This window comes from Ambystoma mexicanum, chromosome 5q (assembly GCF_040938575.1).
Source record: "Ambystoma mexicanum isolate Mex_15411 chromosome 5q, UKY_AmexF1_1, whole genome shotgun sequence".
NCBI lineage: Eukaryota > Metazoa > Chordata > Amphibia > Caudata > Ambystomatidae > Ambystoma > Ambystoma mexicanum.
In genome coordinates, this window is record NC_090933.1 from 444,166,369 (window position 1) to 444,192,209 (window position 25,841).

At 44.3% G+C, this 25,841-nt stretch overlaps 1 protein-coding gene across 2 annotated transcripts in view; it reads right to left on the minus strand.

Annotated features, from left to right (window-relative positions):
• Positions 1-1,525: 1,525 nt before the first annotated feature.
• SS18 (SS18 subunit of BAF chromatin remodeling complex) overlaps positions 1,526-25,841 on the minus strand; it is an 844,462-nt gene continuing 820,146 nt past the window's right edge. For both annotated transcript variants that reach the window (XM_069620936.1, XM_069620935.1), the window contains one exon: positions 1,526-3,131. In XM_069620936.1, the coding sequence (XP_069477037.1) occupies positions 3,105-3,131 (27 nt within the window). In that variant the 3' untranslated portion in view covers positions 1,526-3,104. The remainder of the gene's footprint in view (positions 3,132-25,841) is intronic.

The following is a 25,841-nucleotide window of genomic DNA, read 5'->3' on the forward strand; positions in this document are numbered from 1 at the left end:
AAAGTCTTAATTCTATTAAAGACACAGAGGTGAGCATTATCCCACCCGGAGAGAAATAAGAATGTATCGCGCTTGATAATTATTATATACATTGCTAAAAATGTTACTTCATTTTGAAAGCAGGACTGTTTCTCAAATAACACAATGTATTTCTCTCCCACTCCTCTATGGCAACTAGGCTTGTAATATACATGAAGTTACTTGAATTCTCGCTCTCTCTTGGCAGCGTCAGACAAATCCACCTAATCCACAGCACGTTTCTCCCTTCTGCTATGAGATGGCTTCAGTTCCAATTCTTCTATCGGCCAAGTTCGCAGCCTCGAAAGAGGAAGTTGCATCATGGCCAGGATTGTTTATGTGGGTACTTGGACACACATTGGAGGACACAGGTCACGTGTTGGTGACCTTGAGTTGAACTTTCCTCAGGCCCTCTGGGAAATGAAGTTTAATGTTGTTTAAAGGACTTTAATAGACATATGATATTGTTTACTTGTTATATGGGCTGTATATGTTTTTCTAGCACACCTTATCCATGAATATGTTATATGGTACTCTGGTGCACTGTAAGAAAAAATATCTTGCTGCTGAACTTTTTCTTTATATATTTAAAGAAAGAAAGAGAAGCATAATGCTCACCTCCGTGTCTTTAATAGGATTAAGACTTTCTAGTAAGTTATTATTGAAAATCTTTATTCTATTGTGATCTGGCTGCCAGCTCCAGACTCTTTGACCCCCAATAAAAAACAATCTGTCCAACTCAAGTATGAGTGTTGGATTCAGGTGCAACAAATAAATACATGTTTTCATGTAAAACTAAAAATATATCGAAATAGCTTTCAGGGACCAGGGTGTATGGAGTCAAAATCCAAATTCAAAATTGCATAGGCTACAAAACAGACATGAAATAGGAAAGTTGTCGGAGGGCAGATAACATACTATAATGGCTTAGGCTAGATCCACTAGGCCATAAAACACGGACAAACGTAATGTTTGATCTGCACAGTAACTTTCTTCTATGCACCCAACAAATGAGCTAAAGTCATCATTAGTTAAAAACTTTTAGGAAATGATGTTGCTGTTAAAAAGCAATTAAGAGTTGCAAATGCACTACTCCAGAAAGGGAATCCAGGAGGAAATTCAGCTGATTAAAATTACAATGTAAAGGCTCCAACAAAAGATGGACTGACAAGACAAATGATTTCTTAATGTCAGGTGGGCTCATTTCAAATGAGCATCTTTCTGGGCCGGGCTGTGAGCGAATATTTTTTCTCAACTCATTTATCTAATTTAGTCATCTTGATTGCAGCCTCCTGGACTTAATTTTCAGGGAAATCCCGTCACAGAAAAACAGCCTGCACACCGGGCTGATTACCGAACAGATCTTTCTAATTAGTCTGTATTCATCAAGCGGTTGTTGCTCGCTGCGGGGTAATGCAAATTAAAGGAAATAAACTCTCCCAATAGGGCCTCAGTTGGATGTGGAGGTTGGGATATGGTGATTAAAGTTAAAGAAACAATTAAGGGATCAAAATCACAAATAATTTATTTGTTGTAGGTGATGGGGACATTTTAAATAGCAATGAAATACACTGGTGGAAAATTGGCACATAACTTGCAAACTTTCATTCACAATAATACTGTTCATGCTTTATAGGTTTGAACCCAATGTGTGATTCCGATTTGCCTGCTTCAGAGAAAAATAAGTTTTGCCCTTGGCAAAAGCATGGATACAACAGAATGTGCATTTGACGATTTCACAAGTGTTCTGAAAACCTAAGGCTTCCACTTTCTTTTACGTGTTGTCCAATATTTGTTTCTCTCTGGTCTTTTATTTCTGAATGTTCTGCACAACTTCTGTGGATTCATTTCAAATTATGTATCGTGGCACAATGGTGAGTACCGGTATGTACAGTGCATTACAGAAAGTTAACGAACACAGTTTCTGAACCATGCTATTCAAAGTGCTACAGGCCGCACATGCGACCACATATAGCCATCAACACCGATTACAACACACATTTGCCATAAATCGTGCCGTTCTACTTAATGCTTGCCTGAAAAGATGTAAAAAAAAAAAGTTGACTGCCAAAACATGGTCTCCTCACACAAAGATGGATGCACCTTGACGAAGATACACAGTACATCCAAGTTGCAAAAAGATGGCAAGAGATTAAAGTACATAACGTTTGCTAGTCTAAAAGTCACATAGAAATAATTCACAGAATGGTTAAAAAATACAATGAGAAAATAATATTTGTCCTAACCACTAACAGTATGTTGTAACATTGTTTACCCAATCCCGTTATCAGTAAACGAACACTTTCCACGTTCTCGGTTATTGCTTCTTGAAAGCGAATACAATTCGGTCCATGAACATTTGTGACAAAGGAGCAAGAGTGAAGTAATGTATTTTCTTGGAAACTATTTTAAAAAAGCCATCCTTGAAATATGTTTAAAAGTTTAAACAGGTGGCGTACGGAACCCAGTGTTAATTTCGTTTTCATTCGGCTTCTTTTACAAAGATCCGCAGCTTGTGAGGTGCTCTCCAGCTCGTCTTCCGTACAACCCTAATGCCATGATTCCCCGATTTCCTACCAGTGATCTGTCAGTACCACACATCAGCGAGTTTCCAGACTGCTGCTGGTATACAGTTTTGCATATCGCCACATGAATTAAAGATTGTATAAAATATTGCTGCCATAAAAAGTTTGTTTTCCCCTTCCCCAAATACAAAAGTGTGGATAAATACGAAATTCTCCTCACCTTCATTAACATCCAATAAGGCATAAACCTATCAGTCTGTAACAGTTGCTTTTACAAAGCACATTCCTAAACACACTGCAAATGGACTATGCCCACCACCTATTTCATGTCCAATGATGCCATCTACGGTAGACACATGAAAATCAGTATTGTTTCCATCATACTGCAGCCCTTAATAAGAAGCACGAAGTGGCTACAAGTGGAGAAGCAGCCATGAATCCAGAAAGGTTGCTTTAAATCCCGATGCAATGGTAGGTTTTCTTCACAAGATGTTGCTAAATCGTCCTGAGGAAACTGTATAGCTGCTACCGATTATCCATCTCTGGAAGGTAAGACCGCAATCACTGCTGGTAGTTTCCATATTGGCCCTAAAAATTCAAAATAAGAAAAAAATGCTTACACTGTGGCAAAGAGTGAGCACTATTTCATCAGGTTGACGGCTTTTACGAAGCATGCCCATCTCTGTAAGCATAATTTCCCAACAAATTTCAAACTCAAGTGAATACAATGTGTTACTGAAATAAACCAACTTTGTTTGGCAAGATGTTTTTTTATAACTATCAATTTGCTAAAGACATATCCATTTCAGGGAGAGGTGTTTTCAGTTTGACAATCTGAATCCCTGGACTGTGCCAATGTTTTTGATTTTTGGAAGCAGGGAGTTAGTGGGAGGGCTCCACTAGTGAGAAAGGGCACCAGGATGGAGGGTAGGGTGGCCCAGAGACCGACAGATGAAGTACTACTAGGAAAAGAAGCGTGAGATGCATAGCACTCCGGGATATCGCTTTGGTAACCCGGAGTGCTAAATAAAAAAATAAAAAAGGATTTTTCATAACCAAGATTACCACCATGGAAACGGAAGGCGGGGATCCGTACAGAGCTCATCTTTCCTCTACATGGCAGCCTGCCGGAGGAAAGGGTAAGGAACGGATGTAAGGCCGCCGCCAAAATAAGGTAAGTGGGGGGGACAGGGACAGAGAGTGGGGGAAGATGGCATCGGGGGGGAACGCGGGCTTGTACTGGCGGTTGAAGCATGCGTTCCTAGCCATCTGATTGGCTGGCTCCCCACACCCGGGTGCTAATGAGCCAGATTTGGAGAGGAGGAAGGGATGTATAATAGCTTTATAGACCAGGAAGAGAAATTCGAAAAGGGATAGTTTGTTTGTGGACAGCCATCTAGCAAGGAGGTGATGGGAAGCGGTGGGAGAGAATTGAAGAATTAGAGAGCGTGTAAGTAGCAATGCTCAGCACACTGCTGTGAGGTGTATAAGTAGAACGGAAAGCAGAGGAGGGTGTTAGAACTCCATTCAAGTCAACTAAGAACAAAGGTAGAAATCAAGGTTTTAGTGGAGTGATAGCTGAGGTAGGCATGGATTTCCTCGGTTAGGAAATTTAGCCTAGCAGTACTAAAGATGAATTTCTGGCGCTTGAGGTCTCTGTAGAAAAGGACTCCAAGGCTGCATGCCTTGCGGGATGGTGCAAGGATATCAGAGGAAACGTATTTGGGGATAGGAGAATGGGAGGGGCAGCTGATGTTGGGCGGAAGATTACTTTGGTCCTTAGAGGAACTCTGCATGAGGCAACAAAGTGGCATTCAGTGACGGATGCCACAGAGTACTGGATCTAAAGGATGATAGTTCAGGTGTGAAAGGAAGATTTGGGTTCATCGGCAAACCGTTGCTAGCAGAAACCAAAAAAGGAGGCAAGTTTTCCGATAGGGGAGGTGTACAATGTCAAGATGTTTGCACTCTGACCATGCCCAAGAGGGTCAGCCACCATGGGGCTGGAGTTGCCTCTGTTTCACAAGATGGAGGAAGACCAGCCTGTCATTTAAAAGGTATTACCCAAATTGACCTTTTACAATTGACCCAATTATAGTGGTCCTAATTGACCTTCTGCACAATTGACCTTTATATTTGTGTTATTTTATAAATGTATTGGGTTGGTTTTCGATTTTAAATAATATAAGGGGATTGGGTGGAGGGTTGCCGGGGGGTTTTGGATTGGGTGGGGGTTGCAGGTTTTTTTTGATTGGGTGGGGCTTGTGGGGGGTTTCCCACCGCATATATGTCCTAATTGACCTTCTAAATTAGGTAAATTCTCCCAAGGTCCATTATGCCGAGGTCAATTGTGAAGAGGTCAATTAATATGCAACTATTTAAAAAGGCAATCCAGTTGAGTGCCAAGTCTTGGATGCCTTTAATGAAGCGGGTGAGGAGAGAGTAGTGGTTGACTGTATCAAATGTGGCAAGCTATCTCAAGGAAGAGGAAAATAGAGTAAGTCTTAAGTGGTGGACCGTCGTAAAGAAGGGTGTGTCTTGGAAAGTCAGTGCGTTCTCTGTGGAGTGATGGGACCTACCGGGACAGTGGTGCAATCCTTAATGGGAGCTGCAGTGCAAGGGTCTCCTTTTACAGGCTGTATGTTTTAGAGATCTCATGATGTCTGTAATATCTTGTTCCGAGACCATTGAAAATTCTGAAGAGGGAAAATCTGGCAAGAAGGAGTCTCTAATTACAGCTAGCGGGGACATAGATGTAATCCTTTTTGAAGTTGCCTGCCGCAAGGTGTGAATTTTATTTGTGAGGGCTTCCTGGATGGAAATACACCAAGAATCATCGTTCAAGATGATACGTGGTTTGACATCTGGAGACGCTAATTCATGCAAGATTTTAAACAATTCTTTAGAGTGCGAATCTGCAAAGGCAATATGATGTTTGTTCATTGCATTCAGTTTTTGCTTTGATAAGAGCATTCTTGTATTGTTTAGACAGTCAAGAAGCTATCCTCATTTGTATCTGATAGCGTTCTGAGCCAGCATTTGTTTTTTGCAGCTTGTAATTTATATAGTTCTGGCGCAAACCAGTTTTGTTTATTAACCTTAGTACGGGACCTACAAAATAAGTGGAGCAATCTTGTCGATTGCTAACAGTAAGGACCGATGTTAATGCTCAGCAATACCTTGCACAGATACAAGAGTATCAAACGACTCAAAGAAAAAACTCAAAGGGAGTGACTTTACGCATATTGCGTTTAGTAGTCAGCGTATACATGGAATGCCATTTTGGTTTCAACCCGGGATGAGCACCATAAACGTAATAAAGAAGTGGTCCAACCAGGGACATGGGGCTATGACAAGCTTATGAATGATTATGCCATGGGCACATACCCAGTCTATCGTATGCCCTCCTATGTGTGTTGGAGCCTTGGTATACTGACAAAAACCTAGGTTCCCTAACACTTGATTGAGGGAGTCGGCAAAAGAATCTGTGCCGTCATCCAGCCAGTAGTTGAAGTCACCAAGTAACAAAATATTAGAAGAAGGTTTATGTACTGATGTGAGGGAGGAAATCAGTTAGGTTTCAAAGGATGGCATAATATCAGGTGGTCTATACAAAATGTAAAGACTATAAGTAACACAAGGATTAATCAACAACTTCACTAACAGATGTTCTGATCCGTTAGGGGCTTCAATATGTACGTCATGAATATGAAGCGTATTGTGGATAATTATAGCTACCTCACCACCCCTGCCCGCAGTCCTGTTTTTAACAAGAATGGAATAAACATCGGGGAGAGCAAGAATTAAGTTCGGAACTGCGGAGTCAGACAGGCACGTTTCTGTAGTTGCTAGAGTATCAATTTTGTTTTCTAAAATGTATTCCAATATCTCAACTGCATGTTTAACCAAGAAACGTGTATTAATTAGTGCTCAGCTTCCATTTTTACTACTTGCTAAGAAGTCAGATTGGGGCAGGCACCTCAGCAGTGCAATCTCTAGTGGGAGGCCTGGGCGCTATATTGTCCTGAACAATAAGTGCTGCAATAAATTCCACAATAGGGGTTATATGAAATACATTCTTACTGCATGAGGACATGATAGCGTAATTTTGCAAGCCTGCAGAAACTTTAAGAGTCTCGCTATGGTTATTTCTCTCGGGTTTATCTAGGAAAGTTATCAAACCACTGACACTAGAAAAGGAATCATTCAGTTTTGCCAATAGTGCTAGTAAAGTCGAGGGCACAATCGACTACAAGATGGGAGTGGAAAAATGTTATGGCGCAATGCATGAAGGCACCTCCATTGTAGTTTTATTTACTTTAGAAAGAATTGGATCATTAGCTTGAGTAGTAGCCTATCAGGACTTACGTTCCCAAATGCTGAGGTGACTGTACGGTTTCAATAGCTGTTTTGTTATTTGACAGTAGCAATGTATGTGATGCATGGCGCTCAATTAGTAAGTTGAGGTATATGATAGATATATTATAGGTAATTTATGACAAGCTTAATACCCAGAGGTTTCTAAGTGCAGACCCGAGGATCGAACCTGTGTTGCTTCGTGTCGTCTTGCTTCCAAGGTGCGCACGTTGCCCATGAGCTAGCCCCCAGAGACCGGTAGTTTGATAGCCTCACACAGCTCTTTGTACATGAAGGCATGGAGGCCATATGCTTGAAGTTGCTTTCTGCGTCCATAATGAAAGATGTTTAGTTAATTTCAGTTGTTAGGAAACATTTCTTTCAACTTCACCTTTCCTATCATCTTTATGGAACCACCACAGTTTTTGCTTTTATTTTTACATCCGACCTCTTCTGTTTGCAGTGCAGTGAAGCCTTTGCTCATTTGTTATGGGGAAAATATGTCCTTCAGGCTGTCAGTATTGGGAAACATTGTTTCCCTTAGTTATGTTACTACTTTTGGTTACTTGTGTACCACTTATCATTGCAGTACAATGGGGTGCATTTTTGTTTTTCCCCTGGACTAACACTTAGAGGATTTTTGGTTACTGTACTTTGGGCTTCCCAAGGTTTAAATACCTTCTGTGAGATGAACTACTGTTCCCCAGAGAATGTAAAGTTACATTGACTTTACTAGTCTTTTTAAATTCGTAGACCCAGCACACACTATCTTCCTATAGAGTGCTGGAGGGGTTACTTAGTATCCCCTTGGTCTAAACACTCTTGTAGCTGTCAAAAGCTACCCTTTCCTATTGAAATGGCTGGTGGCAGTGGTTTTATAACAAACTACCATGATTTTTCCCGACAGCGAACACCGGCAGCTAAAAATCGGTACAGCCATGTTTTTTCAATATGGCGCCCAAGACCCCTATGTAAAAACTCTGGTCATCTTTTTTCACCGTTTCTTTGTGGAAAGGTCATTCTGGTGTGTAACTCTGCACGCCAAACCAGGTTTGGTCCCTTTGTTGGTGAGCCTTTGGCGGGCTTCAGGACTGAAGTCCGCCCTTGGCATCCGGGTGTCTGGGGTGGGCAGAAAGTGAGGGAGGTGCACGAGACTCCCTGTGCTCGGTCTCCTAGGAAACCCAAATGCACTTTTTGGGGATTTTTGTTTTAGCTTTACCACGCTTACCGCGTTTGCGCTACTGTGACTACTGGTCAAACATGGCCGTGCCACGAGATTTTTCGCCTGTTCTTTTGCCATCTTGTTCTTTAGCCTTCTTCTTTAGCTTTCTTCCTGGCCTCAGGCCTTATAAGGACTTCCAGTGCCTGGGAAAGCAGGAGCTTTTGGTGGGCTACTGGAGGGCTGTGTGTGTTTGCTGGCAGGATGTGGGGTGGTTCAGTCTGACTCCAATCCACAAATGGGTTTCAGTGTGACGGAGTGGTATGCATGACCACAGCTGGTGCGCGTGTGTGTGTGTGTGTGTGGGCTAGTCCTGCTATTGGGAGTTTCAGCTCTTACCTGGCTGCCTTTTACGATAAGAAGGGGACCCCTGCAGCCATTCTTCAGAGATCCTGTCGAAACCCGAAGGAGCCAAGTATCCTATCCAGCTGTGAGGCCCATGAAGAGACCCGACTGAAGGAGGCCTGGCAACCAACTTCTGCTGCTATCCTGGAGGAAACCTTGTCTTGCTCTTGATCTTTAGTAATCCTGCGAAGGAGCTACGACCCTTGGAGTGGAGGGACCATCCATTCCGACGCCTGCTTGGTGCCCTGCCAAAGGAAGCCTTCGGAAGTGCCCTAGAACCGTCCTGTGGCTGACCAGCTTCGTTTTTGGGCTACATTGCTGCCATCGGCACACTACCAAGTTTCGGCCTGAAACTTGGTGGATCCCCAGCTGGCCCTGCAGGACTCCCCCATGTGAAATTCCGGCGTCCTAGCATCAAGGGGACCCGAGATAGATAGAAGGGGAAGTCCGACCACGGTTACTGAATCCGTTTGCATCGCCGTGTGCGGCGTGCACTGTCCGAAAGCTGCTTACCTGACCAGAGCCCAGTCCTCAGAGGGGTGCTGCATCGAGTCTTTCTGCATTCTTCAACCAAGAGTCCTTGCAACAGTAAAAGACCCCAACCAGAGATCAGCTCGAACCTACAACCCCAGGGAATCTAGGACCGTGGATTTCGGCAGGAAAAGCAATGTCGGACATCCTTCCTTTGTTCTACCAAGTCTGGGGAAGATTTGCGGAGTAAGGGGGGCAAGTTACAGTTTCTAACCTACCGCTATATACTCCCCGTATAAGTCAATGGGCTTATAATAAAGCTTAATTCTAACACTTTTGGCTTTGCCATAACTTGCCTATGCAAGATATCTGACTGTTGGGGCTACTTTTGGGCATTCGTCTAATTTGAACCCTAACTCCAAGTACCCTTCACTGGACCCAAGATACCCTACCTGCATTTTTTACTGCATACTATGTTCCGTGGAACTGTATCCTGAACTATTGGGCACAAGGCCCCATTCAACTTAGGGCTGGACAATTTTAGATAGGGATCATCTCTGTGGACCTTTTTGTGCATAATAATTGTCTAACCTTTCCTTTGCAGGAGTTTCTGATTTGTATTATGCCTTATAACCAAGTGAATGTATACATGTATTTAGTTTGATAGTGTTGTGTGGTACGTCTACCAGCTTATAATCATTTTTCTATAGTGTGTTTTGGCCACAATTAAATAACTATTTTAATACATCCTGTCTGAAAGTTAACTGTGATTCCCATTGTGACCTCATTGTGGATCCTTTACAAGCTCACCCCCCCTCTGAAGAGCTTAGCCTACCGTCGGTCACTGCTTTCGAAACTGGTTTGGCTTACGCTTCCCAGAGTTGCTCCTGTCACAAAATAGGTTGTCCTTCTATACATCTGTCCAGTCCACCAGGCCAGATTATAGAAAATCAGTACTAACATCAATCATGACAAAAGGGTCAGAATAATACAAGTTAAAGGGGGAATGAGAAGCAGTACTTACTGCCCCATACGCAACCTGGACGCGAACCGGCACAAACCGGCCTTGACATACCAGAGCTCACGTGCCTGATCAGAAATTAAAAGCCCTGCAGGGAGTACTGGAGGATGTAGTTCCCTTAAGATTCCTTCAAGAATTTAAAAATAAAAATGTGTGTAAAACCAGATCAAAAAGGCCCCAAGTAGGACAAATAAGAGCAGACAAGAGCAAATACCCCTAAAACTGTCTGAGATCTCTCTACATGAAACTCAAAGCGATAAAACATGCACAAAATGATATACGGAGCATACAACAATTTTGATTTTAGCAAACGTTACGCAGCTTCCTGATTGGTGTCCACGGACACTGAACCAGGTTATAAGTCTGGACTGCAAGGAGATCTCACACATTGTTTTAACCTACATTTTAGTCATTTTTAAAATACCTACTGGATGAAATAACCCAAAATTTGCAAAAGCACGCTTTTGGAGACCAGGCCGCTGCTCCTTGAGCTAGTTTTTTGCAGATTTGTCCAGTAGTTGCGGCTGCAGCCATAAACAATAAAAAAATGTCTATCCATGTCTATCCTGATTTCAAAAGTTTTCGGACGTCCCTACAACTTTGCCCCCTCTTGACAAAACTGCACCAAACCTTTCAAAACATTCAGAGTCGGGTCAATACTTTTCTTTCTTCTTTTTATTTACAAAGTTGGGTGCGAATTCATCAAACGGAACACAAGTTATAAATGGCCCAAAAAGGCTCTTCCTATGTTAAGTGCAATTTAACCGTAACTACACGGTCGCCAACACAGACCCTGCAATATATATAAACAAATATTACATACCTGTATTTGTCTTTCTGAAGTGCGGAGTATAGCAGGACTTGTTTTTGAAATTTGAAAAGGGACATTGACAGGGCGTGCCTGTAATACTATACCTAGTGTGATGTGTACTGTACCCATGGTCTTTCACATGTCAAGGCCCTCAGATTGCTTTGTTATTGACATGAGGGAGTGTTAGGACAGTTCTTCTGAAGTCCAACTAAGGCCTTAGTAAAACTATTCAACTGAGGCAGTACAACACTCCACTCTTAGTAGAAGGCTGTACCACCTGAGTACAGGGTAGCGTAGACAGAGCAGCCAGGCTTATTTTAGAAGGGAGAGAGGGCAGTAGCCACAGTACAAGTGAAATTGTAATACAAATGATCCAAAGAAACACTGAAACACTATGTATTGTCAAAATAAAGGATTTATTTAAATACAGGTAGGCCCAGATAAATCTAAGGTAAGTAAGTACTAAAACATTATAAGAAATCACAGTATAAAAACACAACACTATACTTGAAAGCACACAGATCCAAGTATAAACCTTATTTGGAACACCCAACAGTAGTTCTAGGGAAGTCAAAACATTGTTATACACATGTAGTGTAGGTCAAGCCTATTCTTTGTCAGTAAAAGACCAATGGTTACGTTCAGATTACATTCAGTAATACAAGGGCAGTAGGCCCTTCCAGTTGTACATTGACTCTTGGAACAAATCACAGTCAACTGGACAATATACTTTTGTTGAATAGTGAAACACTTATCCTAGATGCAGTAAAAACCTTTAACTACCTGGGTCATAACACACAGTTATACCAGGTGAGTAAAACCGAAGGATGTAATATACCATTACAGATGCTTTTGAAATCAGGGAACCCCAGGTTGAGGTAAGCAATAACTCTGGTAACTTATTTTGGGTGGCACACAGCTAACACAGCTAAGTAAAACCCACATACTTTAACTTCACAATGAAGGGGAAAGTAAAACCCAATGTCACACTTTACTGTATAGTTATTTTAGGTAGGCAACAACCTAATGCAGACTTATTAAGGACAGGCTAGCAGCAAGTCAGAGGAAGCAAGACCCAGTTGGAGGACACTCATACAGTTATCCTAACAGGACTAACCTTATGATATCAACAGTTGGAGGACACTCATACAAATACCCCACAGGAATAATCTGGTGAAACCAACACATTACTTTTGTAAAGAGGCACTACCTAATCACAGGAGATTAAAATACCTTCACATCTACTTTCTATTGGACTGTCAAAACAGTGGCTAGGGAAGAAAAGATGTTAACCATACTTTTAAGAATAGTGCATCACACATTCAAGATCAGTAAGAACTTTGGTAATTGTTCACTCTTAGAATTAGTTACCAACCAACTCTTTAAGTAAGTAAAACATTCTTGGAGCAGGAGTGTTCTCTGTGGCAGAAAGGGGGTCACTAGGACTAGTGACCAAAAGGCAGTGTTAGAATAAGTTCTTTAGTAGCAAAGGTCAGAGTTCATTAGGAAAACTGGGCAAATAGGTGAGTACTTTACTTTTAGAGTCAGAAGAGGGTCCAGGGGCTTCACAGAAGACACCCCAAACTACCATGATTGTTGATGTCCAGGATTCTAGCAGTGGGACTGGGGGCACTGGACGAGGGACCTCCCAATCACAGAAAACACCCCAGGACTAAAACAAAAATCCCAAAAGGCTTAAGGCAAGTATATACCCAAGCCAGCACAGTACCTCAGCAATGAAGAAGAGATTGCAGCAGGAGAACTTCAGGGACTGCAGCCAAATACCCGGTCAGTGGATTCCTTGTCCTGGAGACTGAACACAAGACCTCAGAAGGGACTTTGCAGCAGGGATCGACGAAGAAGGCTCTAGGCAAGGGTTCCCTTGCGGCTGAATGTGGTTCTGCAGTTTTGGCGCCTTTCCGAGGAGCACAGAAGAAGACAGAAAATCGCGGTTGAATTCTCGTCGTTTTAAAGGTCCAGCACTCTTGTGAGGGGACTTTCTGGACTCGATTTGTGTCTCTGGAGATAAACCAAGATGCCCACGAAGTTTCAGCGAGATTCGGAAGACTGTGCACCACACAGTGGCTGGAGATCCCAGGGTATTGGGGTATTGCAAGAACGCAAGGTCACAGCAACCCGTGGGATGGCTCAAAATGCAGGTCTTCTCGAGTCTAGTGGGTCTCACCAGGCTTTGGGTTCGGGTCTTTGTTTTCGGAGACCCCCAGGTCGATTGGAAGGAAGGGTTGCAGCAGGCTTCGGTTACACAGCAGGCTCTCCGGTCGCTGGAAATCTCTGCCGCTTTTCCATCGTCATCCTCTCTGGTTTTCTGTTCCAGTGGTCGACATGACTTCAGCTTCCAGGTTTCCAGTATTTATCAGGAACTACAGCACAACCTCTGCATTCTCTCCTTGCATTTTACAAGAAAGGGGCGTCTGGTTGTCTAATCACGACAGCCAGCCGCTCACTGGGATTTGTCCCGGTTGAAGCAAGGCGTAAGACAAAGGATGGGGAGGTTTTGGACTCCTCTGCCACTTCCTGTGCTTACAGACTGACTGGAGCTTGGCCGGGGTGTCCAGGGGACTCCCGCCAAAGGCAAAACTCAAACAAAGGAATTTCCCGCCCTAGATGTCAGGGGACGGAACAAGAAACGACAAGAAACACTAAAATGGCAGAAAAAGAAGACAGGGGCCATTTTGGTAAAATGAGCACCCTTAGGTGCCTTTACTGCAGCTGTGATCACAGCCTGCAGTAAAGGTGCACCAAATTAGTAAAAGGTATCACTGCCACCAGCCATTAAAGGTAAGCCTGTCACTGTAACAGAATTGATACAGTTTTAAGGTGAAAGGGGATACATTGTATCTCAACAGCACTCCACATAAGGTGGGGTGTGCTGGTTTCACAGAATAAAATGTAAAAAGGGATCCAAAGATGCTTTCTACCTTTGGGAAATATTACTACTAACGCTTCTATACACTCAAGGTTAGCACAAGAAAGTTAAATGGGGAGCCCCTAGGGCAACCCAGCAACAACAGGCACTTATTGCCAACAAGTTGATAAACATGATAACTTTAGAAAGACACTATGGTGAGTCTTAGAAATGACACCCATAAAAAGAGTTAAAGATTAGGTGAGTGTTGAAAATGGTTCCCACTCACTGAGGTATTAATTACAAATATCCCACTAGAAAAGAAACATTTTCTGGGGTTGAACCAGGAAAGGAAGATTGATCTGTGGAAATCTTACCTAACAGGGAGCACGAAGTGCGCTTGAGTAGAGACAGGTGAAGAAAGTTCTAAGCTGTCTATGTACGCTCGACTCCAAAGTGGGGAGGGAGGTCGGGGCGCATGTGAATCTAAGCAGATACAGGCATCAAAAAGACGATTACAGGTATGTAATATTTGTCTTCTGAGGCTTGTGGCTGTTAGAAGGTACAGCAGCAAAAAGATACCTTAACACCACCTGTAATGCTGCATGAAAGTGTGGATTGAACTCCATGTTGCTGCTTTGCAAATAGCTTCTAACGGCACATTCGCAATGAATGCTAGAGTAGCCCTGGTACCTCGAGTTGAGTGTGCTCTGGGTATGAATGGCAAAGTTTACTTGGACAGAGAGTAGCAAACTAGGATGCAATTTACAATCCATCTTGAAATAGCTGATTTAGAGACAGGATCCCCTTTTCTTCCAGCAGCTAAGGAGACAAATAACTGAAATGTCTTCCTTGTTGGTTTTGTTTCATCTAGAAAGTACATGACCAACCTTCTGACATCTAGTGTAGAGAGGGTCCTTTCTGACGAGTTCTGTGGGTTTTGAAAGAATGCTGGAAGTTCGATTGATTTGAAACTTTTATACATTTAGGTGAGAAACGTGGATGTGTTCTAAACACTACCATGTCTTTATGGATGATTACAAATAGATCTTGAACTGATAGAGTTTGCAGTTCACTGACTCTCCTTATTGAAGTGATGGCTATAAGAAAAGCAGTCTCATAGGTGAGATGCTTAAATCTAGCTTCATGCATAGGTTCAAAAGGGGCCCCCATAAGTTTTGTAAGAAAGTCATTTAAGTCCCACCCTGGCGGTGGAGTTATAATTAGGGGATACAGTCATTTTACCTCTTCCATGAAAGCTTTAACCACGGGGCTCCATGTCATGTCATTGTGGGATTTTTTTAAGCAGGTTTTTTTCAACTGCAGATTTTTTTTTTTTTTTATGAAAAATGAGTTCAATTTTATTTTTTTTATTTTCAGGGGTCCGCCCACAAACCCCATCCCCTTTTATTTTTTTTTATATATTCCCAAACACCCACACCCCATAAATATATTTTCTACCCCCTAAAAATTTTGGTGATTGTTCGTTAAAAAATCTGCGGTAAAAAACCCCACGAAAACCACCCGTGATAAAGGACGTTGTACCAACCACGGGAAACCTCCACCATGATACCTTGCTCTGTGAGGTGGTGTAGGCAGAGCGCACAGCTAGGTGGACATTTAGAGAGTCCTGGAGTCTATTAAGTATAGAAGGTAGTATATTATCTTGGCAGGTGTACAGACAATGGGGTTGACATTACTTATGTTGCACCTGTGACAAATCCTTAGATGTCATCCATTCATCCCTAGCAGGAGCCCCTTCCCATGAGGCCAGGGAGGTGAGGCCGCTACCCGACAGTCCCCCTGGCGGTGGTACTCCGCGGGGGGATCTCACGGGGAGAGACTCCGTAATGAATCAGTAGTGATTCCTCCCAGAAACCTGTCCTGGGACACTTCTCATGTGGGCAGGGAAAGGCAGATGCTGCCTAATTCTGACCCTGGGGGTGGTGTACTGTGGGAGGATCACATGGGGGCAGGTGGGACAGGCCAGGAACACTGGGACCCCCCCCGTCCCATTTAATTTTCCCTGTAATCCTACACTTTTGATTGCTGTTTGCCAAACAGCAGAAGTTACAAAATCTCACTTTGTTGTTGAAATCTCCAAGTTCCATAATCCCATAAGTACTGGGACGAGTAAGAGGACTGAAGAGTTATGCTGTAATAGTAATCAGGCAATTAAGCCCAACAGCCCAAACTTGAAGGAACCTGGGAGGCATAAAATGCCCCCTCTTGTGCAGGCAATGAGAAGGAACTGGGACTGTGACAGGAGTCCGTGCAGCAGTAGCAGAGGCAGAAGGAAGAAGGCACAGCACTGGGAATCCAGACAGAAGTGGGAGAACTAGAGGGAAACCATAACGTGGCTGTGGCCGATTTCACCTGCTTGTTCCAAGAGGGTCCTGTTCCCCCAAACTCTGAAGTGCAGAGGCTGCACAGTGTAAGGCGTGCATGAGGGCTGCATTTCCACAGAGGTTGCCGTGCAGGAGGAGTGTTGGAGGCAGAGGCAAGGAGCTGTGGTGACACTGAGCCTCAGGAGTGAGAGGGGCTTCATAATTGAATGGCCTGAACAGAGACACCTTCAACAAGGAAAGGTGTGTCTCAAGTAAATCCAGAAGCAGTAGAAGATGTGCAATTAGTGGAAAGGGGATCACAGAAGCCAGTGAGTCAAACCTGGCGTTCTGGTTCCTTGCTCGAGCACTGCCGGCAACAGTATCCAGCTTAATAATCACTTGTGTATGAGCAGAAGTTTTTTGCTGAAATCTTAATAATGGGTCATGGGAAAAGTAGCACTCGCTTGTGAAGGGAAATGTTTATTTCACTGGCGTGAAAAGCAAACGCTGCAGATAGCCAGTGTTAAACCCTTTAAATGCTGTGAACCTTACAAAGAAGTAGTCACATGTCCGTCGTTACGCAGGCAAACATTACAAAAAGACATTGTTGAACATTTCACTCTTGTAAAACCATATGAAGAAGCAGTCGCGTGTGCCTAATTTTGCTTTCTAAGGGAAGAGTGAACTTTGCTCTTTATTTGCATGAACAAACCATTGTCCATAAAGAAATGGAAGGGTTTAAACATTATATGTGCAGTTGGAGAGAAAGCATTGCCCAAGCCAAGAATATTCCCCTATTGAAACTAAAGCACTAAAGCAGAGAACACTCTAACCAATACTGTGAGCCCAACAGAAGTTCAACCGTGCCCAGGATACAAGTGTGTAAACATTAGTAGCAGCCAAGAGAGTTGCACCAAGGCTACTGGGCAATTGTTTCGACTAACAGTTGGCAAAGAGGTGAAGGCAAAGTTTGGGAAGGGAAATGTGCTGCTCATACCTATAATTTGAAGTTGACACAACCTATAGAGAAAGAGCGAAGTGGGTCATAATGCCAAACCTAGGTTGTTGTTGTTGTGGCAGACAGACAAGATAGGCAAAGAAGCGCCCCATTCGAATAAAGATATTGAGAGAAAGAGTGCCTTGCCTGTTGAAGGTGTTGAAGTACCTGAAAGTGAATCTTGTCAAACCTGTCTTGAGTCACAAACTACTAAAGCTGTCGTGGTAGCATATAAAGTGCTGAAGCTTTGGTGGTATATCTGGTAGTCAGTAGATGCAATACTTTGAATCACAAGTGAAGTGGAATACTATGAGGCAAAAGAGACTGTCCTCATGGTACATTTTAGTAGAAGTAAAGTTGTTGAAGTAGAAGCAGCCGCACTGCGAAGTCATCCTGACACATATACCTAGTGTGAATCCTAATCTTGTGAATGAGAGACATAATAACTATTAACGAAGACTTGTGTTTCACCAACATTTATAGAAATTGTATTTCTTTGAACCGTCTCAAATCCTCTTGGATAACTGAAGGTGGTGACAAAGCTTTGTGGCTGGGAATAACATTGAAGCTATTTTGAGGAAGTGGGAAGTTGTCATTTCACCAGGAGGAAGAGCTTTGTTGTTGTTGGAACTTTGGTTGACGAGGCTTTACTTTAACATTAATTAATTGGTTATTTATAATGCATTTAAAACCCAAAGGTTTCTAAGCACGGACCCGGGGATCGAAGCTGTGTTGCTCTGAGTTGTCTTGCTTCCAAGGGAAGAGTGTTGCCCCTGAGCTATTCCCCTCCTCCCCAAGACAGAGATTTTAAGGACTGAAATGAGATTTTGCTACCAACGTGGATTTCCTTATTTCTTTTGATGAACCTTGAAGTTGAATAATCCTTGAATCCTGGGGAAGGGAGTTCACCCAGGTTACCAAAAAGGTTATCAAGAATCTGTGAATCCAATTGTTGATGTTATCTGAATTGCCATATATATTTTCTTTGAGTATTCAATGTTTAGGTGGGAGGGTCAGACATCCTGTGTTAGTGTGTTTTCCCTTTAGTTTCTTTGTTAGGCAGGGAAAGCCTTGTCAGAGTAGGGATAGTGAGGCATTTAATATAATGTATACTTTAATAAAATGGCATGTTTTGAAAAATCATCAAAAAGTTGTCTGCCTCACATTGCTGACTCCTTAAACTCCCTCTCTAGGGCCAAGGACGACCATATAGGGAGAACGCGGTACAAAATCTCTCACCTCCCACCCATTTACTTTACCTCCCTCAGTCCATGATGCCCACCTTCTCATCCCTCATTTCCACACTATAGACATCCATGTGTCTCTGCAAACCCGTACTGAACTTCCACCAGGACGAGTAGGGACTATCCAAAAGAAACATTGGGTCATACTGGGACAAAGAAGAGCAAGGACTACCGAGAATGAATACAATGGGCGAGTACTGAGGTGAGGAGGAGGTGCAGAGCCCTACCGAGTGTTCCCAGAACCTCCAATGAGCCTTCTAGTCGTTATCCAACTCCCATTGCAGAAGAAGAAATAGACATAAGAGGAAGGACTATGGAAGAGGGAGAGAAGCCCTCCCTGGAAGAACCGCAAGATTCAAAGTCGGCGAGTGAGGACAAGCAGCAAGAACCGGAGCCAAGATGCTTGTCTACTGGCAGAGGTGGTCCTGACGGGTCTGGCGTGGATGGACCGACGAAACAGGAGTAAGAACGGGCATCCAGCCGACTGAGGGAGCTGGAATGCACAGTCAGCTGGAGAAGCACAGCCCGTGTATGAGAAGACGCTGCAGAACTACCGCAGCTGCTGGAGAAGCCGCCCGAAGCCTGAGGGGGAAGGCCACAAAGCCCACAACCAACCAGAAAGCAATGGCAAGTGCCCTGCAGGTTCTTGAGTTGTCTGGACCATTGGCGGAACATCAGAAGGGCTGAAGAATGAGGCGACGGGTTTGGGACCCACGCCCAATAACAAATAGCCTCCTGGGTCATCTTATTTTTGGTAGTACCTGGCAGAGTAGTGTACCAGGTCTACCAAAGCGAGAAGAGGAAATTAGGTTTGGGTTCTACACAGAAGACCAAAGAAAGCCTTAAACCATCTTCTTTGTGGCAGTACCTGGCAGGCTAGTGAACCTGGTCCGCCAGAACTGTGAAACAGAGGATAAGAAAGGCCAGGGAAGGGAGATATTCATCCTGGTGTTGTGAAACCAAACCTGAGAAAGGACAGAGGAAGGAGGTAATTCCCCTAATGGTGTGAACTGTGAAAGTAAAATCCAAGAGAGTGTGAGAACAAAGATAAGGAAGGCCAGGTGAAGGGAGTCATTCCCCTGACACTGTGGAACCAAGCGAAAAGTGTCCAGGGGAAGGGTGCGTTTCCCCCTGGCTTTGTGTCATGATACCTGGAGAAGGGTGGCATTCTCCAGGAACACAATAGTGAAGAAGCAACTATGGGCAATAAGTAATGTTGATGTTTGAACTGGAACTTTACCTTTTGAATTCAGAACTTTACTACTTTTGGTGTTACAACCTGGATTTTTTGCCTTGGGAGACCTGGGGAAGGGATTCATTACAGACCAACTGGAACTGTAATCTGCTGTCCAGAAAAAGGGAGCCATTCTTCTGGACCAAGAAGAACCACTAAATCTTTAGTTTAGTTGTAAGTGTAAGGGACAGAAGTAGGCTTATTGACACAAGACATGGACCATTGATTTGCAGAGACATTCTGACCAAACTCTTAGTATTTTAGTTGAGGCAGGGAAACCCCTCTTAGAGTTAGGGAAAGTTAGGTTTTCTCTTTATTTTCATTGTCACATGTGTCAGTCACCTCCTTCTGCATCCTTGCACACAATACAACAAAGTGTTCCCACTTGCTGAAAACACAACGCCTTGTGTTTGGTTTATGTGCTTCCGTTAAGATGTACATGCATCATTGAGGTAAGTTTAGGCGTCCAAATTCTATGACCTCAGGAGCCAAGGATGCCAAGTTCAGTGCTCGAGGGTGTGGATGGAGTGTTGTTCCCTGATGCAGGGCGAAGCAGTTTGAGTGGTGGGAACACTGAAAAATTGAGCAGGTGTGAGAACCATGTTTGATGTGCCCCCATTGGGGCTATTAGGATCATTGTGAGATGCTCCTGGTGCATTTTGTGGATTCTTTTGTTCAGTAGTGGTGTTGTGAGAAAAGCATATGTAAATATCCCTGACCAACTGATCCACACTGCGTCCCCCTCAGATCCTTTTTGGGTAAACCTAGATGCGTAATCGAGGCATCTTGCATTCTATTCTGCTGCGAAGAGATCTATGTATGGATGTCCCCCAGTCTTTGAAGATGTTGTGTAGAATGTCTGAGTTTAACTACCATTCGTGTTCTGAGGCATGCTACTTATTTCTGCTTAACACAGCTGCTAGACAGTTCCACTCCCCTGGAACATGTGCTCCTGCTCTCCCGCCTCCCTTGGCTCCCCCCTCCACTCTCCTCCCTCCTGCCCATAGCACCTGATGAGGTCTCTAAAGTTGTCCGCTCTATGAAGGTCTCATCCAAACAGCTGCTCCCCTGCTCTTCTAGAAGCATTAAGGACAATATCTCCTCCATCGCCCCAGCTCTTGCCGATTTCTGTAACTACTCCTTCGCCACTGGCTCTTTCTCTCTCTCTCTCTCAAGCACTCCCTTGTGGACACTCTCCTAAAAAATCCATCTGCTGACCCTTCCTGCCTGGTTACCTATCGCCCCACCTCCACAACCCCCATCCTGGGCAAACTCCTGGGGAAGTTGGTCCTCCCCCAACTGATCCTTCATACTGAACTCGATGGTTGCCTCCATGACTATCAACCTGGATTCTGGGCATCCAAAAGCACGGAAACCGCTCTCCTGAACACCCATGAAGACATGCTCACAAATCTTGACTAACTCTCTTGCTGTTCTCATTCTCCTCAAGCTCTCCTCTGCCTTTGACATGGTCAACCATTCTATCCTCATAAAACGGCTCTGTGATACCCTCAGCATCAAGGACAGAGCACTGGATTGGCCGACATCATTCCTCACCAGCTGCCTCTCCCAGTTGCAGCTAGGCCATTTCTCCTCCAGCACTTCACACTGTACATGTGGCATCCCCTAAGGCTCTATCCTATCGCCATGGCTCTTCAATATATATCTTGCCCCTCTTGCTCACCTGATCTTCTCACCTCACTTCCAGTGTTATGCGGATGATGTACAGCTTTCCTTCAAACTCGCTTCTACTACCTCCTGTTCCTCCTCCTCTCTCATTCCTGACCGATATCCAGGCATGGTGTGCGGCTAATGATCTCTGTCTTAATGCCAGTAAGATGGAGATCCTTATCAGGAGACCTGCACCCTGCTCCCCTCAGGCCACCTTTCCTTGGGCCCTATACCTTCACCATCCCGTGAGGCAAAAAACCTTGGGGTCGAGATCGATCTCTCGATCTCTCTCGATCTCTCTCGATCTCTCTCGATCTCTCTCGATCTCTCTCGATCTCTCTCGATCTCTCTCGATCTCTCTCGATCTCTCTCTTCCCCTTCCCCTTCTGGGGCCTGGCATCAAGCGATCTCCAACTCTCTATCCCTAAATACTTTTCTGCTAGAGCTCTCCGCTGCTCTAACTCCAACTCTCTGCTTGTCAAACGTTCTCCAAGCAGGAAATGGGCAGGTCTCTCTCTTTGGCTGATGCCTCTCTTTGGAACAGCCTCCCAGCCACTCTCATACTTGAGCCGGACCTCCTTAAATTCCGTAAGCCTCTCAAAACCCTGCTTTTCTCTACCTCTTGCCCCCTTTCCCTTCCCTGCTAATCACCTGTGAGAACCCTGAAGGTGTCTCCCTGACTGGTCCCTGGGGATCTGTCATCACGGTGGCCAGGACATGGCGATCGCTATTGGATCCAGTTCCTGGGGGTGGACCAGTGCGGGAGGATCACCTGGATGGGGGGGTCCTCGCGGGGTGGAAGTGGGACACTGATGGGTGAGACACGGTATCCCCCCTTCTTCTAACACCTTTTCCCCAGCCTACCATGTAGGATACTCAGACACTCTACCCACCAAGCCCCTTTTCCGACACAAACACTTTGACACCACGAAAGACAATTGACTAACAATAGAGCTGTTTACTTGACATGTCCCAACACAAGGGTCAGGTAGAGTAAGGAAATTTATCAGAAGCACTCACACCTGATGTCCCCTTCCATTCACCACAGGGATAAAAGGTGGAGCACGAAAGCACACTACGAGCAAGGCAGACCACACAACGAGAGAGCTATCCAAGCACGGCAGTTCAAGAGGAGGAGAAAGGCAGCGAGAACCGAAGTGGCGACAAGGAGAGAAGCGACCTTGCTCTTTCCGACCCAGATCCACAAAGTCTATGCGGAAAGAAACATAAGAACGCGAATAGCCAGCATGTGTTGCTGCAGATGTCAACTGATAAGCAGGTCAGGGAGAGACGCTTGCTACTGTGGTACCAGCCTTGACTCAGGAGACAAGAAAAGCCAAGCAGTTCATCACAGCCGGTGAGTTAAGTGGAGAACCAATAAGAAACCGAACTGTGTTGAATGAAAATCAAAAATGGCAAAATAAGGAAAGTTCAAAGAACTGTTAACATTAAGAAGAAACCAGCTGCAGAGGGGTCCGGCACCACTTGGATGCCCATTCAAGAGAGACTGGTGGATCCCCCGTTTATTGAAACTACCGATACCAGAAGGCCCTAGGAGAGCCACAAGGACAAAGTGGTCATACATGGGTCTAGCAAAACCCCCTCTACAGTCGAAAGTCTTTGACCTGCACATAATCTGAAAGCTAAGGGAGATGAATCCCGCATTGTGAGAATGGAGAAAGAACTGTGTGATTGACAAGAATTGGCAAGAGTGAGGGATGCCGATGGAAAGGGGTGAAGCTGAAGTCTCAATGAACAGTGTGTTGGCAAGAGTGAACCCAACAGAGTGATGTCCGCAGTGAACTGTTTAAAAATACATTAAGACTTGTGAATGCCACAGTGAAATTATTTTGAGGAAGAGCCATAGTGAACCTCAGAGGGAGGCTGCTATTCGAGAGGGATCTGAGCCCGGAAGAAGGGAATCCAGGGTGAGAATTCATCACCAAACGTACATACGGAAAGTAACTTTTTGTTTATTTTAAAACACATCAGGTCCTCAGAGGCAAGAGACTTTTTGTAGAAAAGAGACTTCACCACCGAAGGTCCTGACAGCTGAGAGCAGAACTGTCATCTCATACTGGGAAAGCTGAAGCGTGTGCTGTGCTCAAGAGTCCTGCCTTGTCCTGTGCTTAAAACGTGGGGACGGGAGGCCCCCGGGGATCATATCCCCGTTAGGGAGAATTCTCATAAATGTGCTAATTGCCTTCACCTTAGAGACCCCCAGCAACTTTGCTGGATTTTGAGGACTTGATTTTTTTTACCTGGAAAGAGTGTGGGCCTTTTCTTTCCACTCATGTGCTTTGAAGTGCGTTTTACACTTGTGTTATTTGAATATGGGGTTTTAGATAACTCCATAGGCTTCATGTGTGTTACACAGCACCTTCAGTGCAGTAACACAGGGATGTCTTTCTAGACTTCCCAGAGGTTTAAATACCTTCTCTGGGGTAAACTACTGTTTCCCAGAGAATGTAAAGTGAAATTGACTTTACTAGTCTTTCCAAATTCATAGACCCAGCACACACCATTTTACAATGGAGTGCTGGAGGGGTTACATAGTATCCCCGGTGTCTAAATACTCATGTAACAGTCAAATGCTACCCTTTCCTATTGAAAAGGCGGGTGGCAGTGGTTTTACAACGAACTACGATGATTTTTCCCGACCGCGAACACTGGCAGCTATAAATCACGGGAGCCATGTTTTTCAAGATGGCGCCTTAAGCCCCTTTGTTTAAACAGGCCCTGGTCGTCTTTTTTTGTCGTTTCTTTTTGGAAAGGTCCTTCCAGTGTTTGTCTCTGCGCGCCAAACCAGGTTTGGTTCCTTTGTTCATGTGCCTTTGGCGGGCTTCAGGAGTGAAGACCGCCTCTGGCATCTGAGTGTCTGGGGTGGGCAGGAAGTAAGGGAGGTGCCCGAAACTCCCTGTGCTTTGTTTCGTAGGAGACCCAAATGTACTTGTGATTGGCTGGCTGACTGTCCGGGAAGGAGAGCCACCCTGCTGGGTGAGTGACAGCTAGGCTGGAATGAAAGGGAGAGAATTGTTTAAAAGGCGAGTCTCTTGGATAGAAAGCAGAGTCGACCACTTGAACGAAAGAACCGAAGAAGAGCTGGAAGAGGACGGCTGATGCAACTCCTGGACCATTGGTTTGCCCGGTGAAGTCCTGCTGCATGTCCGAATTGCCAAACTCCTTTCGACAGAGAAGCTCTTTAAAAGGACCACTTCTTCCTTTGAGTTGGTGGGACCAATCAACTGGATACCCTGGATACCATTCTCAAGGCTGGTTAGGATTAACTAGGGAGATGGACACCAGCTTGTGTTTTTGAATCTACAGCTATTGGAACTGAAGTGACTCCATCTTGTTTGCTTTCTTCGACAATCCCGTGCAGTGCAGGAGTCCCCCGACGTCCTCCCTCTAGTCCCCACGACTGAGGCTCAGGAAAAGTGAGATATGCAGGACCTGCCAGGAACAAACTACTTCAGCAGCATTTGTTTCTTCATACTAAGGTATTGTGCCAGATTGAGAGGATGCCACTCTCACGGTGAAAGTTCATGGAACTTTCCCAACTTGCAGGCCTAATCCGCTTGTGACCCGATATAGGATTCTTTATCGCATAAACTACTACTAAGAACTTTTGCAAAGACTTCACCATTTGATACCAGAACTGCTCTTTCCTATCCAGAACACAAGCCCATTCACTTTGGCCTAGGCCTATTGACTTGAATTGAACTCTTCTGGTGAACAAACTATTTGCACTGTCTGACAAGTATATGTGATCTATTCTACTTAACTTGTCCCTTTTGCTCACTTCTAAGTAACTGAACTGCTATATTGCTCCTACTTCAGGGGGGTTCAAACTGTCTCAAAATCTTAGAATTTTATATTGAGTGTATTGGTCTATAATATTAAGTTGTCTCCTTCTAGTGAAATGTTTTCTAAATGATTGTGCAATAAATTAGTAAGTGTTTTATCAAGAAACCTTGAGCAGAAGAGTCTACTTGAACCACTGTGATTGAAAGACCTCTGTGTAACCTCTTGTACTGCTCACATTCACTCTTGAGATGAGCCAGGCTGCTCACCTCGCTACCAAAAACTGTGTGGTACAGACTTATACCAAAGGTTGGTCTGACTTACACTTGTAGTCCTAATTGTATGTGGTGGTCCCAGAGGGTACTGCATGCAATTCTGCCTAACAATCCCAACTTATCATTTGTGTACACTTCTTTCTTTCTTTCTTGCGAACCCTATCCAACACTCTTTTTGTATTTAGTTGTAAGGATTGGCAATATTTTCTTTTTTGGATAGGCCCTTTCATTTGACAAGACGCCATTAGGACTGCCTTATTATTTGATGGTCATAGCTTACTCCCATCTTAGATTTAGGTTTAGAGTAGGCGTTTTCCAACCTAGCTATACAGTTTAATAAACACCCTTGAACTGTGATCTCTTGTGTCTGTCTTTACTGTTGCCACCATGAGTTAATTACACACCCCAATGTCGCAGAGACTGGTGGCTGGACCTTCATGAATCTCAAAGGATACCAGGCCCCTGCCCAGTCGACACCAGCACCCTCCTCTCCCCCCAAAACTGCTCTTGGGCCCCGTACCTGGCGGCTGTGCATCCCACCCTTGGGATTCTGCCGCCCTAGCACTTAGCCAGCGGCCTCCTCCCTTGGCACTATAAAAGTAGATATATTTTGCATTATAATCTTGGCCCAAGCACATACACATTGAACCGCGCCAT